This window comes from Lithobates pipiens, unplaced genomic scaffold (genome assembly GCF_037356315.1).
Source record: "Lithobates pipiens isolate NorthernLeopardFrog02 unplaced genomic scaffold, aLitPip1_a1.2 Scaffold_16, whole genome shotgun sequence".
Classification (NCBI taxonomy): domain Eukaryota; kingdom Metazoa; phylum Chordata; class Amphibia; order Anura; family Ranidae; genus Lithobates; species Lithobates pipiens.
In genome coordinates this window covers 653,791,471-653,806,928 of record NW_027507748.1, presented here as the reverse complement: position 1 = coordinate 653,806,928, position 15,458 = coordinate 653,791,471, and the positions used below count along the sequence as shown (strand labels likewise).

Below are 15,458 nucleotides of genomic sequence, written 5' to 3'. Positions count from 1 at the left end.
GGTGTTTTACCATATGTCCAAGACTCCAAGCTGTCCATTGGGCTCAGTGCTTCTGACAAGAAGTGAGAGGCACTATGAGCTCATCCTCTAAGTCTGCTGCAAACAGTGTGTGCAAGCTTGTGTTTAAATTGTCCTATCTGTATGCAGCTTTTGACAGGCTGTGCAAGGAGCCCCATACCTCTGGAACCATAGGGTGTAGGATCGTCAGATTTTGACAAGTGGTGGGGTAGGACTTCAACTACCTACCCCAGGTTGCCGAGCTATGACCCTTGAAGCTCCATCATTTTTCGTTTTGATTTTTTTTTTTTTTTTATGTTCATGGCAGGTGAGTCTCTGCCTCAACTGCCTCCCCTGACTGCATGTCCCTGGTGTGGACCCTTAATAGAATTCAAGCCCAGCCCTCTCACCCTGTGTCTAGCCAATCACCTTAGAGCTACTTTAACTTGTTGCATATGTACACAACGAATTTCCCCTATGGGCTCAAGGGGCCTTTATTAACCGGTTGCCGACCAATGCACAATGGTATACGTCGGCACAATGGCACGGCTGCGCAAATGGGTGTACAGGTATGTCTCCTTTAAGACGCGGCATTGTGGGCGCGCACACACCGCCGGCACCCACCGCATGCTCTGTAACCGTGCCCACAGGTCCCATGGACTCGATGTCCGCAGGTGTCCTGCGAATGTGTAAACAAGGCATTTTCCCATTCTGCCTAGTGACATGACAGAGATCTACTGCTCCCTATTATCGGGAGCAGTGATCGCTGTCATGTGAGTGGTAGCCCATCCCCCCACAGTTAAAATCACTCCCTAGGACACACTTAACCCCTTGATCAGCCCCCTAGTGTTTAACTCATTCCCTGCCAGTGTCATTTATACAGCAATCAGTGCATTTTTATAGCACTGATCGCTGTATAAATGACAATGGTCCGAAAATAGTGTCAAAAGTGTCCGATGTGTCTGCCATAATGTCGCAGTCATGATAAAAATCACAGATCGCCGCCATTACTAATAAAAAATAATAATAAAAATGTCATAAACCTATCCCCTATTTTTTAGACGCTATAACTTTTGAGCAAACCAATCAATATACGCTTATTGTGCTTTTTTTCTACCAAAAATATGTAGAAGAATACGTATCTGCCTAAACTGAGGAAACATTTTTTTTATATGTTTTTTTGGGGATATTTATTATAGAAAAAAGTCAAAAATATTGCTTTTTTTCAAAATTTACGCTTTGTTTTGTTTATAGCGCAAAAAATAAAAACCGCAAAGGTGATCAAATACCACCAAAAGAAAGATTTAATTGTGGGAAAAAAAGGACGTCAATTTTGTTGGGTACAGCGTCAGGCAAAAACTGTCTGTTAAAGTGACGCAGTGCCGTATCACAAAAAGTGCTCTCGTCAGGTAGGGGGTAAATTCTTCTGGGGCTGAAGCGGTTAAGAGGACAGTGTTGATGAGCCATATACTGAAGATCATGTAGCATCCAAATATTGAATTTCTCAGGCATCACGCAGACATTAGCAGAGCCAGCAACAGTTAATTCTTAAGCCAGGGACTTAGTGGGAAATTCCTGGATCAACTATCACTCGTTATCGCTGTCACTTTCGGTATTTCTGGCTTTCAGTTGACATTTTCTGCTTTTTCACACTTCCCACTTTACTGCCAACTCAAACAATGATGTAAGCATGACATGTGCCATTCATTACGCATTTTGTATAAGGATGTTTGTCCACTATTTTAATTTCTGCTGCATCATATTTTTTAAATTAAGGCTATTCATATTATTACTGTTTAGTCCGCCCACCACCTAAAAGACTGTATTCAGTATGTATAGTCAATTGAGTTTTAGATAAACATTCTAGATCTGGTTGCTGTAAATATTCTTACAGTATATGAAGGGACCCTGCCCTATGCTGTTGTGTCCCTAAGTACGTATAATGTATTTTGCAGCTAGGCTGTAACCAGCCTGAGCATTTGTTTACCTTTTTATAAGCTCTGTGGGTCTTTCAGAGGGTTGATTACTTCTGCCTGGGTTTAAATTATTTCATTAATTTACATTAATAAGATGTTCAAATTAAAGCATTTTATAATTCTTTTTTTTTTGAAGAGTTCCTTCCCCATTTCCTTTGCTGATTGGCTATGTGACAAAGTGACAAAGCTTGTTTCCCTTAAAGGATGAGTTCACTTTTTTGGAACATGTTACATATTCCTATATATAAACAATAATAAAAACACTCTTGGTTTGCAGAGTCCTTTATAATATTGCAGCAGCGCTCTTGTCACGTATTAAAAAAAGGACAAGCTTCAATATACTGTTCATATATTTGCGATGTGGTTCAGTAGTATCATAAGGCAGTTTTGATCGTGAAGAAACACATTCCACCACAAACTTCACCACGTGAAATGGTCCCCCCATTTGGGGATGCACTCGCTAAAATATGCAGAGAAAATATGCCTTGATTATACACACTGGCTCTCCACCACTCTGAAAGAACTCCCACCACACTTAGAAACATATCAAGCAGGGATCCGTATGGAAAAAACAAAGTTGCTACATAGCGAAATACTGTTGATAAACTTTTAATAATTCCCAATTGGCCCCTTACAAGATATACGTACAAAATTAAAATCAGTTAATGCGAAAAATAATGTGCCTGTGCAAAATCATCGATAAGCGGTCATAGCAGGAGAACGTCTGTGTACATAAGCTGTTCTGTGCTACTTCCAGGAACTCCGGGCTGTTCGTGACACGCACACGTCACTTCCTGCAAACCACGGAGGTCACGTCACTGACACGTTTCGTCACTTCCTGACTTCGTCTGAGGGCGTGATCTCGTGGTGTGGAGGCTGTTTTTTTATAGAAGCCATGTCGCCCGTCCTGCACCGTGAAAACCATGTGACCTCAATGATTGAGGAGAAAATGATTCTTGGATGGCCACATATCAAAAAAAGCTTCAAGGTTCGACGTGTTTTGCATTCAGGGATGGTATTCTGCTTACCTTGGTTGTAACAAGTGGTTATTTGAGTTACTGTTGCCTTTCCATCATCTTGAACCAGTCTGCCTATTCTTCTCTGACTTCTGACATCAACAAGGCATTTTCCTCCACACAACTGCCACTCACTGGATATTTTCTCTTTTTCTGTAAACCCTAGAGATGGTTGTGTGTGAAAATCCCAGTAGATCAGCAGTTTTTGAAATACTCAGACCAGCCCATCTGGCACCAACAACCATGCCACATTCAAAGTCACTTAAATCCCCTTTCTTCCCCATTCTGATGCTTGGTTTTAACTTCAGCAAGTCGTCTTCACCACATCTAGATGCCTAAGTGCAATGAGTTGCTGCCATGTGATTGGCAGATTAGCAATTTGTGTTACCAAGCAATTGGACAGGTGTACCTAATATAGTGGCTAGTGAGTGTAAATCTAAGTTCACACCTATGCGGCTGCGCTTGATGTGTTTTTCAGGCACGTTTTTCAGTGCATTTTGTGTTTTTAAACCAGTGTTTTTTATGCAATTTTGCATGCAGTTTTCATGCATTTTGCGTTTTTTTCTTTAAATGCACTGTTAACCACACTGTACAAAGCTGGCGGCTAAGGAGGGGGCTGGGAAGCCAGCCACCGAGTCCCTAACAACCAAGGAGTCATCAGCTGTTAGCGGGGGGTTCCCGCTGAAAGTTGAATAAAAAAAAACTGCGTGGGGTTCCCCCCAGGTCCATACCGGGCCCTTCGGGTTTAGAATGGATTTGTAGGGGACTCCCCCACGCCAAAAATATAAAAAAGAACAGTGTGGGGTCCCCGCCAAAATCCATACCAGACCCTTATCCCGCCCCCAGATCTTGCCCCCCCTGTGAATGGGTATCAGGTACATCATACCCCTACTCATTTACCAAAAAAGCAGTGAAAAGTAAAAAAAAAAAGCCAGTTTTTGACAATACCTGTATTAGTAAAATAGCTCAGAAGTTGCCGTCTCTCCCAGTGTCGTCTCTCCCGTTTGCCCTCGCCTTCTTCCGCCGCCGTTTTCTCCCCGTGCTGTTATCTCCCGGTGTCATCCTCTTCTTCCTCCTCCTTGCGTCATCTTCTTCTTCTTCCTCGCCGTCACCGGTTACCCACTAAAAAACACAAAAAAGCGGGTCTTGCTGCAAAGCTATGTTCCTCCGTTCCTCAGCGCCTCTTATATAAGCATGGGTTGTAGCCATCCAATGGCGTCGCCCAGCTTTCCAGCCCCTTGCTTAGCAACCGGCTATATACACTGGTAAAATAAGAACAGCAAAATGAAAAACACATCAAAAATCGCATCACAAACGCACCACTTGCATTTCTGGTGCAGCTCCATTAAAATCTATTAGGTGCAAATTGTGGAAAAAAAGTCCCCGACTCTTTCCAAAACTGCGCCGGCCACAAAACGCATAGATGTGAACTAGAACCATAGGAAATCATGTTAAATGGACTGTAGTGCGTTTCTGCAAAACTGCAAAAGGCACTAAAAACGCATGGGTGTGAACGTAGGGTTAATCCGTGTGTTCTGTACACTTTCTTGATTTCTTTCAGCATGTTTTATACCACTACTAATATTAAAATAGAGGTTAACCTGATCACTACTGCAGCAGTTTGCTAAAATGTCAACACTAAAGGACATACTAAACAGATAAAAAACAGTTACGGATAGCAGCTGTAAAGCAGCTGAAAAAAAAATGAACTTGGAATACATTTGTAAAATGTCCACAGGATATTTTCTCCTTTGATGCTGCCTGCCACGGAACCTCAATTAAGTGCCCTGCCAGGAACATTGACAGGGCTGTGTGCTGTGTCTCAGTGAGGGACTTTCATGTCAGTGCTGTGCCCAACTTTGACATGGAACTGACATTTAAAGAAAAATCTACCAACAATAAACTGAAATAGCTTGCTCTTGTGTATTCTATGTGCCAGAGAACCATGGCTAACAAGCTGAGACGTCAAAATCCTTGCTGAGAATTGTGAAGCAAGCCTAATGCCCCGTACACACGAGCGGATTTTCCGTCGGAAAAAACGTGGATGTTTTTTTCCGACGGAACTCCGCTCAAGCTTGGCTTGCATACACACGGTCACACAAAAGTTCTCTGAACTTTCGACCGCCAAGAACACGGTGACGTACAACACTACGACAAATTGTTTCTGAGCATGCGTAGAAATTTTACACGTCGGAATTTATACAGACGATCGGAATTCCCAATCGGAACTTTTTCCGACCGAAAAATAGAGAACCTGCTCGCAATCTTTTGCTGGCTGGAATTCTGGCAGCAAAAGTCCGATGGAGAATACACACAGGCGGAATTTCTGACCAAAAGCTCACATCCGACTTTTGCTGGCAGAATTTCTGATCGTGTGCATGGGGCTTTATAGAGATTGGAGATACATTCCATGGCACAAAATGATGATCTGTCCATACACATTACAACTTAAAGAGGGATTCCACCAAAAAAAAAAATATTAAAAGCCAGCAGCTATAAATACTACAGCTGCTGACTTTTAATAAATGGACACTCACCTGTCCCGGGTTCCAGCGATGCCGGCAGCCGAGGCCGATCGATCGCTCGGCTCTCGGCTGCTGCAGTCACCATTCTAGGTGAGGGAATCAGGAAGTGAAGCGAATCGGCTTCACTTCCCGGTTCCCTACTGCGCATGCGCGAGCCGCGCCGCGCAATATGAAATCTCCGCGCTGTCACTGGGACCCGTGTGTGTCCCAGCAGACAGCGCGGCAGGGCAGGAAATGGCGTAGACTCCCACGGGAGTCTATGCCCGGAAGTGGGTGAAAATACCTATCTTTGACAGGTATCTCCACCCCCCTCCCCCCTGAAAGGTGTCAATTGTGACACCGGAGGGGGGGAGGGATCCGATCAGCGGAGGTTCCACTTTAGGGTGGAATCCCGCTTTAAAGTGGTTGTAAACCTTTACAAACCACTTTGGCCTACAGGTAAGCCTAGATTAAGGCTTACCTGTATGTCCAAGAAATATCCCTCCCTTCAATCTTCTGGGACATGTCACAGGTCCCAGAAGATTGCCCGGCCATTGAGGAGGAGCACTGACTTTTTCAAAAGCTGATACTTTGTTGCGTTGATGGATCAGAGGAGATAAAATTATACACAGACACTAGATTTAAAAATCCACAATTGTGGGAAATTAACCTTTAATTTTAATTTTAACCTGTGTGTGCCACCTTCTGTGTCTGTACCAAGGCCAAACATTCCAGGGTATGTAAACTTTTAATCAGGGCCATTTGGGTAATTTACGTTATCATTATGATTTAAAAAAAGGATCCAAAAATAGATGTAATAAATGGCTTCATGTGATTGCTATCCTTAAATAAAAGACAGTTTTTGGCATGACCAGTCATATTTTCAATATTAATGTAAAAAAGTCACAATTTCTGCCAGGGTATGAAAACTTTTTAGCACAACTGTATTTACCCTAGTTTGTACACACTTTAACTTTAATGCTGTTGTACACTTGATGTACACGTATTCAGTTTTTTTTTTGTTCCAAAGACATGCAGCAGAATACATTTTGGCCGAAAATTATGAAAACATTTGATTTTATTGGATGTTTTATAACAGAAAGTAGAAAATATTGTATTTAAAAAAAAAAATTGCAAAAAAAAAAGAAAAAATCTGTGGTAATCAAAAGAAAGCTCTATTTTTGCGGAAAAAAAAATCATATAAATGTAATCAGCATACAGTTGCATGACCACGCAATTGCCAGTTAAAGTAGCACAGTGCTGAATAGCAGAAAAATGTTCTGGTCACGAAGGGGGTAAAAGCTTCTGGAGGTCAATAGGTTTAAGGGATTTCCTCTTACTTCCGGTTATGGCTATGGGACAGGAAATGAAGGGAAATCTTCCTAATGGGAAACAGATGGCAAAAAAAAGCTGACAGTAGTTATAACCCTCCCCTTACACTTTCCAAAATTAAAAAAAAAAAGTTTTGTCTTTAGTTCTGCATTAACCTCCTTCGTCACAGCATGGTGTTTATTGCTGTTACATGGATATTGGTGTAACTTGAATGTGTTCTATCTATAGGTGGGTGAAGTGGCTGTATTCATGGTATATAGATATTTTTACTCATCTTTATTCTACCTAAAAAAAATACCGTATTCCCACATGCAGTTATGAAGGGATTTGTATGAGATGTCAGTAAAAGCCTTCCATTTATTTGTATTAGCGGCTATCTTCAAGTCCCATTCTAATCTGAGTCACATTGTAAGGACCCTTATAATAATTTCTGAATCTAGCCTAATGCCATGAGCAGATCCTTGCCCCAGCACTTTACATCCTCTCTGGGTGGATTAGGCCTGCATCTGCTCATTGTGCTATGTTTAGTATCTGAAATGTGTTGTTTAATGCCTGCAATTAATCGTGTATTTTGGATTTATTAACCAGCCATGTTGCCTCCACACAGGTATGATCTGGTCGGAATGCAAGGAGATTTGGTCCCAAGGCCCCCGAGAGTACTTATTTGAGTTGTGGAATATCCTGGATTTTGGAATGTTGGCAATCTTTGCAGCTTCTTTTATTGCCAGGTTCATGGCATTCTGGCACGCATCCCGAGCACAGAACTTTGTTGATGATGATGAGAACATTAAAGATGTGACAAGTGCCACGCTGCCTCCTGAAATAAAATATTACACTTTTGGTGAGATTGCTAAAACCACTCATTAATGCATTCATGTAAAACATTTAAAGGTTTTTTATTTTGCAATGAAAGTTTATTACAAAATCTACCCTTATGCCGCGTGCACATGATCAAACTTTCCGGCAGACTTGGTCCGGCGGACCGGAATCCGTTGGACAATTCGATCGTGTGTCAGTCAGACGGACCTAGCAATAAAACATGTTTCAAATCTATCCGATGGACTCAAGTCCGACAGACTAAAAATCGGGAAAACCGCTCGTCTGTAGGCTAGTCCGACATACCAAATACGATGCAAGGGCAGCTATTGGCTACTGGCTATTGAACTTCCTTTTTTAGTCCCGTTTATGTCATCACCTTCAAAATGAACGGACTTTCGAACGGACTTAGTCCGTTTGTTCAGAAAGTCCGACGGACCTCTGCCGAAAAGTCAGTCGGGAAGACTGTCGCACCTAGTCTGTCGAAAAGTCCGGTCATGTGTACGCGGCATTACTTAAAGTGGTTGTAAACCCCATTCATGAAATTTGACCTAGACACATATACAGTGTCTCGAAAAAGTATTCATACCCCTTGAAATTTTCCACATTTTGTCATGTTACAACCAAAAACGTAAATGTATTTTATTGGGATTTTATGTGATGGACCAACACAAATTGGCACATAATTGTGAAGTGGAGGCAAAATGATAAATTGTACAAATAAATATGTGAAAAGTGTGGGAAACATTTGTATGGCGCCCCCTGAAATACTTTGTAGAACCCCCTTTCTCTACAGTTACAGCTGCAAGTCTTTTTGGGGATGTCTCTACCAGCTTTGCACATCTAGAGAGTGACATTTTTGCCCATTCCTCTTTACAAAATAGCTCAAGCTATTGGATGGAAAGTGTCTTTGAACAGCAATTTTCAAGCCTTGCCACAGATTCTCAATTGGATTTTGGTCTGGACTTTGACTGGGCCTTTCTAACACATGAATATGCTTTGATCTAAACCAGGGATCTCAAAACTACGGCCCTCCAGCTGTTGCGGATCTACACGACACATGAGGCATTGTAAAACTATGACATTCACAGACTTGACTAGGCATGATGGGAATTGTAGTTCCTGAACAACTGGAGGGCCATAGTTTGGAGACCCCTGATCTAAACCATTCCTTTGTAGCTCTGGCTGTATATTTAGGGTCGTTGTCCTGCTGGAAGGTGAACCTCTGCCCCAGTCTCAAGTCTTTTGCAGAATCTAACAGGCTTTCTTCTAAGATTGCCCTGTATTTGGCTCCATCTGTCTTCCCATCAACTTTGACCATCTTCATTGTCTCTGCTGAAGAAAAGCATCCCCACAACATGATGCTGCCACCACCAGGTTTCACGGTGGGGATGGTGTGTTCAGGGTGATGTGCAGTGTTAGTTTTCCGCCACACATAGCGTTTAGCTTTTAGGCCAAAAAATTTAATTTTGGTCCCATCTGACCAGAGCACCTTCTTCCATATGTTTGCTGCGTCCCCCCATATGGCTTCTCACCAACTGCAAACTGGACTTCTTATGGCTTTCTTTCAACACTGTCTTTCTTCTTGCCACTCTTCCATAAAGGCCCGATTTGTGAAGTGCACGACTAATAGTTGTCCAGTGGACAGATTCTCCCACCTGAGCTGTGGATCTCCAGAGCTAACATGGGCCTCTTGGCTGCTTCTTTGATTAATGCTCTCCTTGCCTGGCCTTTCAGTTTAGGTGGATGTCTATGTCTTGGTAGGTTTGCAGTTGTGTCATACTCTTTCCATTTTTGGATGATGGATTGAAAACTGCTCTGTGAGATGTTCAAAGCTTGGGATATTTTTTTTTACTTTATCCCGGACCTGTCTGATATGTTCCTTGGATTTCATGATACTGTTTTATCACTAGGGTTCTCTAACTAACCTCTGAGAGCTTCACAGAACATCTGTACTAATACTGAAATTAAATTGCACACGGGTGGACTCTATTTACTAATTAAGTGTCACAGACCTGAAGGGAGACTGAAATTACAAGGTCGACCCCTTTTGTATCTCCAACCCAGGTCACACTGAGAGTGGAACAGAGGGAGCCAATGGACAGGAGGAACATGAGTGCCTGCAGGTGTAGACCCAGAAATTTGCAGGGAAGGCAGGAGAACCATCAGATTAGGAAAGGCAGCCGTGCACCATGGGTCAGCTGGGGTTAAAGAGGCACTCTGCTTGTACTGCAGAACTGGAACATCTGGCAATGTAGAGTTTCTGGCAGGCTTGCAGCAGGAAGTTGCAACTGGTTGCAGACACTCGGATGGCAGTGTCGAGCCAAGCAGGGAACAGGAGCAAGGTCACTAGGATAGCTGAGTTCGGTAGCAGGCGGGCAGCAAGGTACCAAGGCATTAGGCAGAAGCAAGTTCAGAAGGAAGCCAGGACTTACAAACAAACTTATGTAGGAGGATTTGTTTAATCTCTGTGTATCATCTGAAGCTATTCATATCACTGGGTAAATGTGAGGGTTTACATCCACTTTAATTAATTTGGTTATGACTAAATTTGCTGAGGTGACTCCTGCACTGACTCCTTATGCAACTTGTGGAACTCTTGTGGAGGTTCCCTTACTATGGTCCCTGGCTCTGTTCCCACCCACTTCAGGGATTTAGGGTGCTCTTTCAGTCTTGGGCCTTTAGTGCTGATGCATAAGGCTCTGGTGTTTAGGTGTGGGTGAGAGTTACAGGCTCACTTCTAGCCCTGCTGCTTGTGGTCTGTAAAAGTCTGAGAGGCTGACATCAGTTGCGGCTGGATGGTGTACCAGGTAATACTTACATTTAGGGCAGTATGTGCTCAAGGATGAGGCAAATTCATTCTTCATGGTATACCACCAAAAAAATATCCAGCAGAGGGAATCCCTAATAATGGTTGAGCAGGTGTACAGGCTCAGGAGACCAAGTGCAGATCTGTCCAAAGAGATATGGGACATTTCAATTTTGTACAGACTGACTCTTTAACCTGAATATTAACCCTAAGCACTTAACCTAACCCTAAAATTATTTAGCTACCCATGGAAAGTAAAGTAGCTTACTAATCCTTTATTGCATGTGCTGCATTGGTTTCATTTTTTGGGGGGCTTTTTTCCTTTATTTTCACCGGGTGATCCTGCCAGTAACACATTTCCTGTCTTAGGGTGTCTCCACTTTGAATGGAGGAGCAGCAGATACACCTTTGGACATCAGCATTTTCAGTCTGTGGGGAGGGTAGCCTTAGATACTCTAGTAGGTTTTGATGGTCTTGACTAATAAGTTCATTCCAAACTAAAAAGTTACAGCAACATTTTTTTTTTCTTTTGGGATAATAGTTTTACATAAATGATAAAAAAATCTGACCATTGCAAGTACCCAATCTCTGCTGTTTTGGCCCCTCTCCCTGAGTTTCTCTAGGTTTTTTTTTTTCTCCCTTTTGGTGTTATCAATGCTTCAAAGTACACTTGTCATGAGAGAAACATAAGGGCTGCCATTGCTGACCTCTTCTGCATAAAATGCTAATTGCCTGACTCGTTTGGTGACCTTTTTACAGCAATATTTTGAGTCACTAACCAAGAAGTAAGTATGCAGATACATTTTTATTATCTCTATAATTGTTCTTGGCTTATAAAGTACTGAAGCCACTGGGTCCACTAGCAGGCAACCATGCAGCTAGCATTTCCAGAAGGAAGTTGGCAATGGTAATTCATATATTCATATCATGGCAGGCTTACTTTCAGCTTTTGTTCTGCCCCATGTTCCTTACCCTTATCACTTCATACAGTGCAATGCATGATCACATTGTTCATTACATATACTATTGCTTTTTTTCTTTCTTTCTTCCAGCAAGGATAAAATGGCTGCCCTCTGATCCTCAGATCATATCAGAAGGTCTCTATGCAATCGCTGTGGTCCTCAGCTTCTCACGCATCGCCTACATTCTACCAGCTAATGAAAGCTTTGGCCCATTGCAGATATCACTGGGAAGAACTGTAAAAGACATCTTCAAGTTCATGGTCATATTTATTATGGTGTTTGTGGCCTTCATGATAGGAATGTTTAACCTTTATTCGTATTACCTTGGAGCTAAACAAAATGATGCCTTTACCACGTAAGTTTAGCAGGATAATTTTAGTGTGGCTTGTCTTGGATTATGCTGTTTTCCAGAAGGACGGGGGTCCAAGAGAGCAGCGCTCTTGTCTGTGGAACTATGTGTATGGGTTGAGGGTTTCAGTATAGTTAATAAAGGGATCCAATTAAACTCCCAGGCAAATAAAAGTTAAAATACATAAATACCTATACATTAAAGGGTAACTCCACTTTTGTTGAGAAAAAAAACATTCCCCTCTGGGTAGGGCTGGGGAAAAATCGATTAAAATTTTTATTTTTATTTTTTACCGGTCCTGAGGTGCTGCGGGCAGGGGTTTTTAGGCTTCGGCCGTGGCTTTGGCCTTGTCCGCAAGGCCGGACGCCGCGGACTAGGCCGAAGCCACGGTCTCTCCTAAAAACTCCTGCCCGCAGCTCCTCAGGACCGGCGCTGTGTTTTTAAAAATCGCTGATTTTTTATTTTTTTTTGAAAATCGCCAAGCTCTACCTCTGGGTGATCGATATACATTTCCGGGATTTTAACAAACTATTGCAAATTCCTACCTTTTGTTATTCTGAAGAAATAGCTGTGTGTTTGTCCATGTCTATGTGCTCAGTGAGTCTGTATGGGAGTGGTTTTTATAATTATCAATTAGCTGCTACACTTGCGGGGCTCTATTGAGGAAATTGACAGGCTCTGTAACCTTTTAGACATAATTTCTCTTCGAGTGTATCTCACCAAAAATAAAATGTTTGTTTCAGGGGATGCTCAAAATCTGATTTGGAGACTTCTGAGAAAATCAGTGAGCCAATCACACAAGCAGGAAATTACATTTATGGGGGGCAATCTGTACATCATCCATTTGTGTACAATATTCCTCCAGGTAGCCATATTGCATTTTACAGAAAACTACGGCAGCTGCAGATTGAAAAGGAAATGTCATTCTTAATAACATTAAATTACAATATGACTCATGTTGCAATTGTATACACTATATTATTATTATTTTATTTATTTTTTTGCTACTTTTTTCCCATGAAAACGGAGTTACCCTTTAAAGGTGTTAGCTACCAAGGAATTTGAAACTCTGAGCAGCCCTGTGATTCACATACCTCTCCACATATTAATCTGTGCATATATGAAGAATAATAAGAGAGAGATTTAAGCTGTCCCCATCCAAAAATTAGCAAATTAAATAAAATTAGACTGCCATTGGCCATGTGGTCCAACAAGGGCCAGCACATGGCCAATGGTGGTCTGATTTTATTTTATTTGATCATTTTGGTATGTAGCACAAGCACTTGAACATTTCTATTTAATGTTTGCACAACTAATGAAGCCATGAATTAATACTGTGAAACATGTTGTGTGGAACAGGTATTTTTGTATGATATCTAGGAATCTTCAAATAGATGAACAAGTTTCATATTTATAGTAAGTTCTATTTATATTACAAGTAATACGGGACTTTTTGTAAGGTACTCGTTTATTAAGACTGAAAGGAATTTTGAACACAAAGGTATAGATCGTAATAGCCTGGAAATGTAGTGACATGAATTATGTAAATCTGTGTGAAAAAAGTAAAAAAACATACACACTTGTGTAGCCATTGATGTACAGTAAATAATGTTTGGGTAGACTTTGGTAGAAATAAGAATTGCACAATGGCATGCATGACACGCTTTATATGTGAAATATTTGAGACATACACTATATTACCAAAAGTATTGGGACACCCATGACCTTTAGAGGCATCCTAGTCTAAGTCTGTACGGTTCAATATTGCACTCTTTGCAGCTATAACAGCTTTAACGCTTCTGGGAAGGCTGTTCACAAGGTTTAGGAGTGTGTCTTTTGGGGATGTTTGACCATTCTTCCAGAAGCACATGTGAGATTAGGCACTGATCTTGGACGAGAAGGCCTGGCTCATAGTCTCGGCTCTAATTCATCCCAAAGGTGTTCTATCGTGTTGAGGTCAGGTCTCTGTGCAGGCCAATCGATTTACTCCACCCCAAACTCACTCACCCATGTATTTATGGACCTTGTTTTGTGCACTGGTCCAAATCATTTGGTAGAGGGGTATTATGGGGTGTTTTTTTTTCCAGGGGTTGGGATTGGCCCCTTAGTTCCAGTGAAGGGAAACTCTTAAGGCATGAGTGCTCAACCTGTGGCCCTCCAGCTGCTGCAGAACTACAATTCCCATCACGCCTCAGTCTTTGGGAATCATGTTTGTAACTGTCAGCATTGCAATGCTCATAGGACTTGTAGTTCCTCAGCAGCTGGAGGGCCACAGGTTGAGGACCCATGTCTTAAGGTGTCAGCATACCAAGACATTTTGGACAATTTCATGCTCCCAACTTTGTGGGAACAGTTTGGGGATGGTCCCTTCCTGTTCCAACATGACTGCTCACCAGTGCACACAGCAGGGTCATGGATAACATGGATGAGCGAGTTTGGGGTAGAATGGCCTGCACGGAGGCCTGACCCAATAGAACACCTTTGTAATGAATTCGAGCAGACACTGCGAACGAGGCCTTCTCGTTTCAAAAATGACATCACAAGTGCGCTTCTGGAAGATTGGTCAAACATTCCCATAGACACACTACTAAACCTTCCCAGAAGAGTTGAAGCTATTATAGCTGCAAAGGGTGGGTCAACTCAATATTGAACCCTATGGACCAAGACTGGGATGCCATCAAAGTTCATGTGCGTGTAAAGGCAGGCACCCCAATAGTTTTGACAATATAGTATATATATGAAGATTAGTTCACGTCTTCCAGGTTCAATTTTATAGATACCTGGGTCACTGGACAGAGGTGAAAATGCTGATACATGCCCGTGCAGTGTAGGACAGGGGCGGACTGACCATTGGGCCACTCGGGCACTGCCCGAGGGCCCCATGCCACTAGGGGGCCCCATCAGGGTTGCCAGCCTCAGTAAAACCAGGGACAGTATGTAAAAATGTGTGTTTCTTTTTTACATCTGTCTCTGAAATGTCCCTTACCGACATCCTTTTGGTCTAAAAATCCCAAGATTATAGCTGCCCCACCTCTCCAGTACCTTCTCAGCCAAAAGGAAAAATGTCTGTGTATACTGTGTGATTGTATACTGTGTGCGTGTGTTTGTGTATACAGTGTGGCCCCATAATCTCTGATTGCCTGGGGGCCCCATAATCTCCTATTGCCCGGGGGCCCCATGAGTTGTCAGTCCACCCCTGGTGTAGGAGGTATGTGTAAAAGACAATGCTGGCTCAAAAAAATCAAAAATACTTTCCATGATGAAACAGGAAACAAAAGTAAATTAACGATGCATTTAATAGTTTTCCTGCATGAAAGAAAAAGTTAGATGCAAATGATAATTGTATTTCTGGGACTCCCAATTCTCAATCTCCAATTTACAAAGGCATGTACACCAAAAATGATGCAAAAGCAAACAGTTTCCTAATACATGAGAAAATGTAATATGTAATTCTTGTCCTGGTGTGTTAGCTTGAATTTAACCTTTTATGTAATAAAATATCAGGTTTGCCATCGTATTATCTTAGGCTGGGTACAGACTAATCAAAATTTGACGGTTCAGCAGGGCCAGGCCAAATTGCGCTCTGTGTGTGAAATTCCTTGTTCAGATTCTGTTAGAAAACATTCATTGATCAGTTGCTGCAGCCAATTAGCTGTAGCTGCTGATCAGTGTATTCTGATACCGGATAGTCCTGCTC

The 15,458-nt window shown here is 42.1% G+C and overlaps 1 protein-coding gene across 2 annotated transcripts in view; it reads left to right on the top strand.

The window, feature by feature from the left end:
* Nucleotides 1–15,458, top strand: part of TRPC6 (transient receptor potential cation channel subfamily C member 6) — a 363,118-nt gene that overhangs the window by 286,957 nt on the left and 60,703 nt on the right. For both annotated transcript variants that reach the window (XM_077484400.1, XM_077484401.1), the window contains exons 6-7: nucleotides 7,433–7,666; nucleotides 11,503–11,767. In XM_077484400.1, the coding sequence (XP_077340526.1) occupies nucleotides 7,433–7,666; nucleotides 11,503–11,767 (499 nt within the window). The remainder of the gene's footprint in view (nucleotides 1–7,432; nucleotides 7,667–11,502; nucleotides 11,768–15,458) is intronic.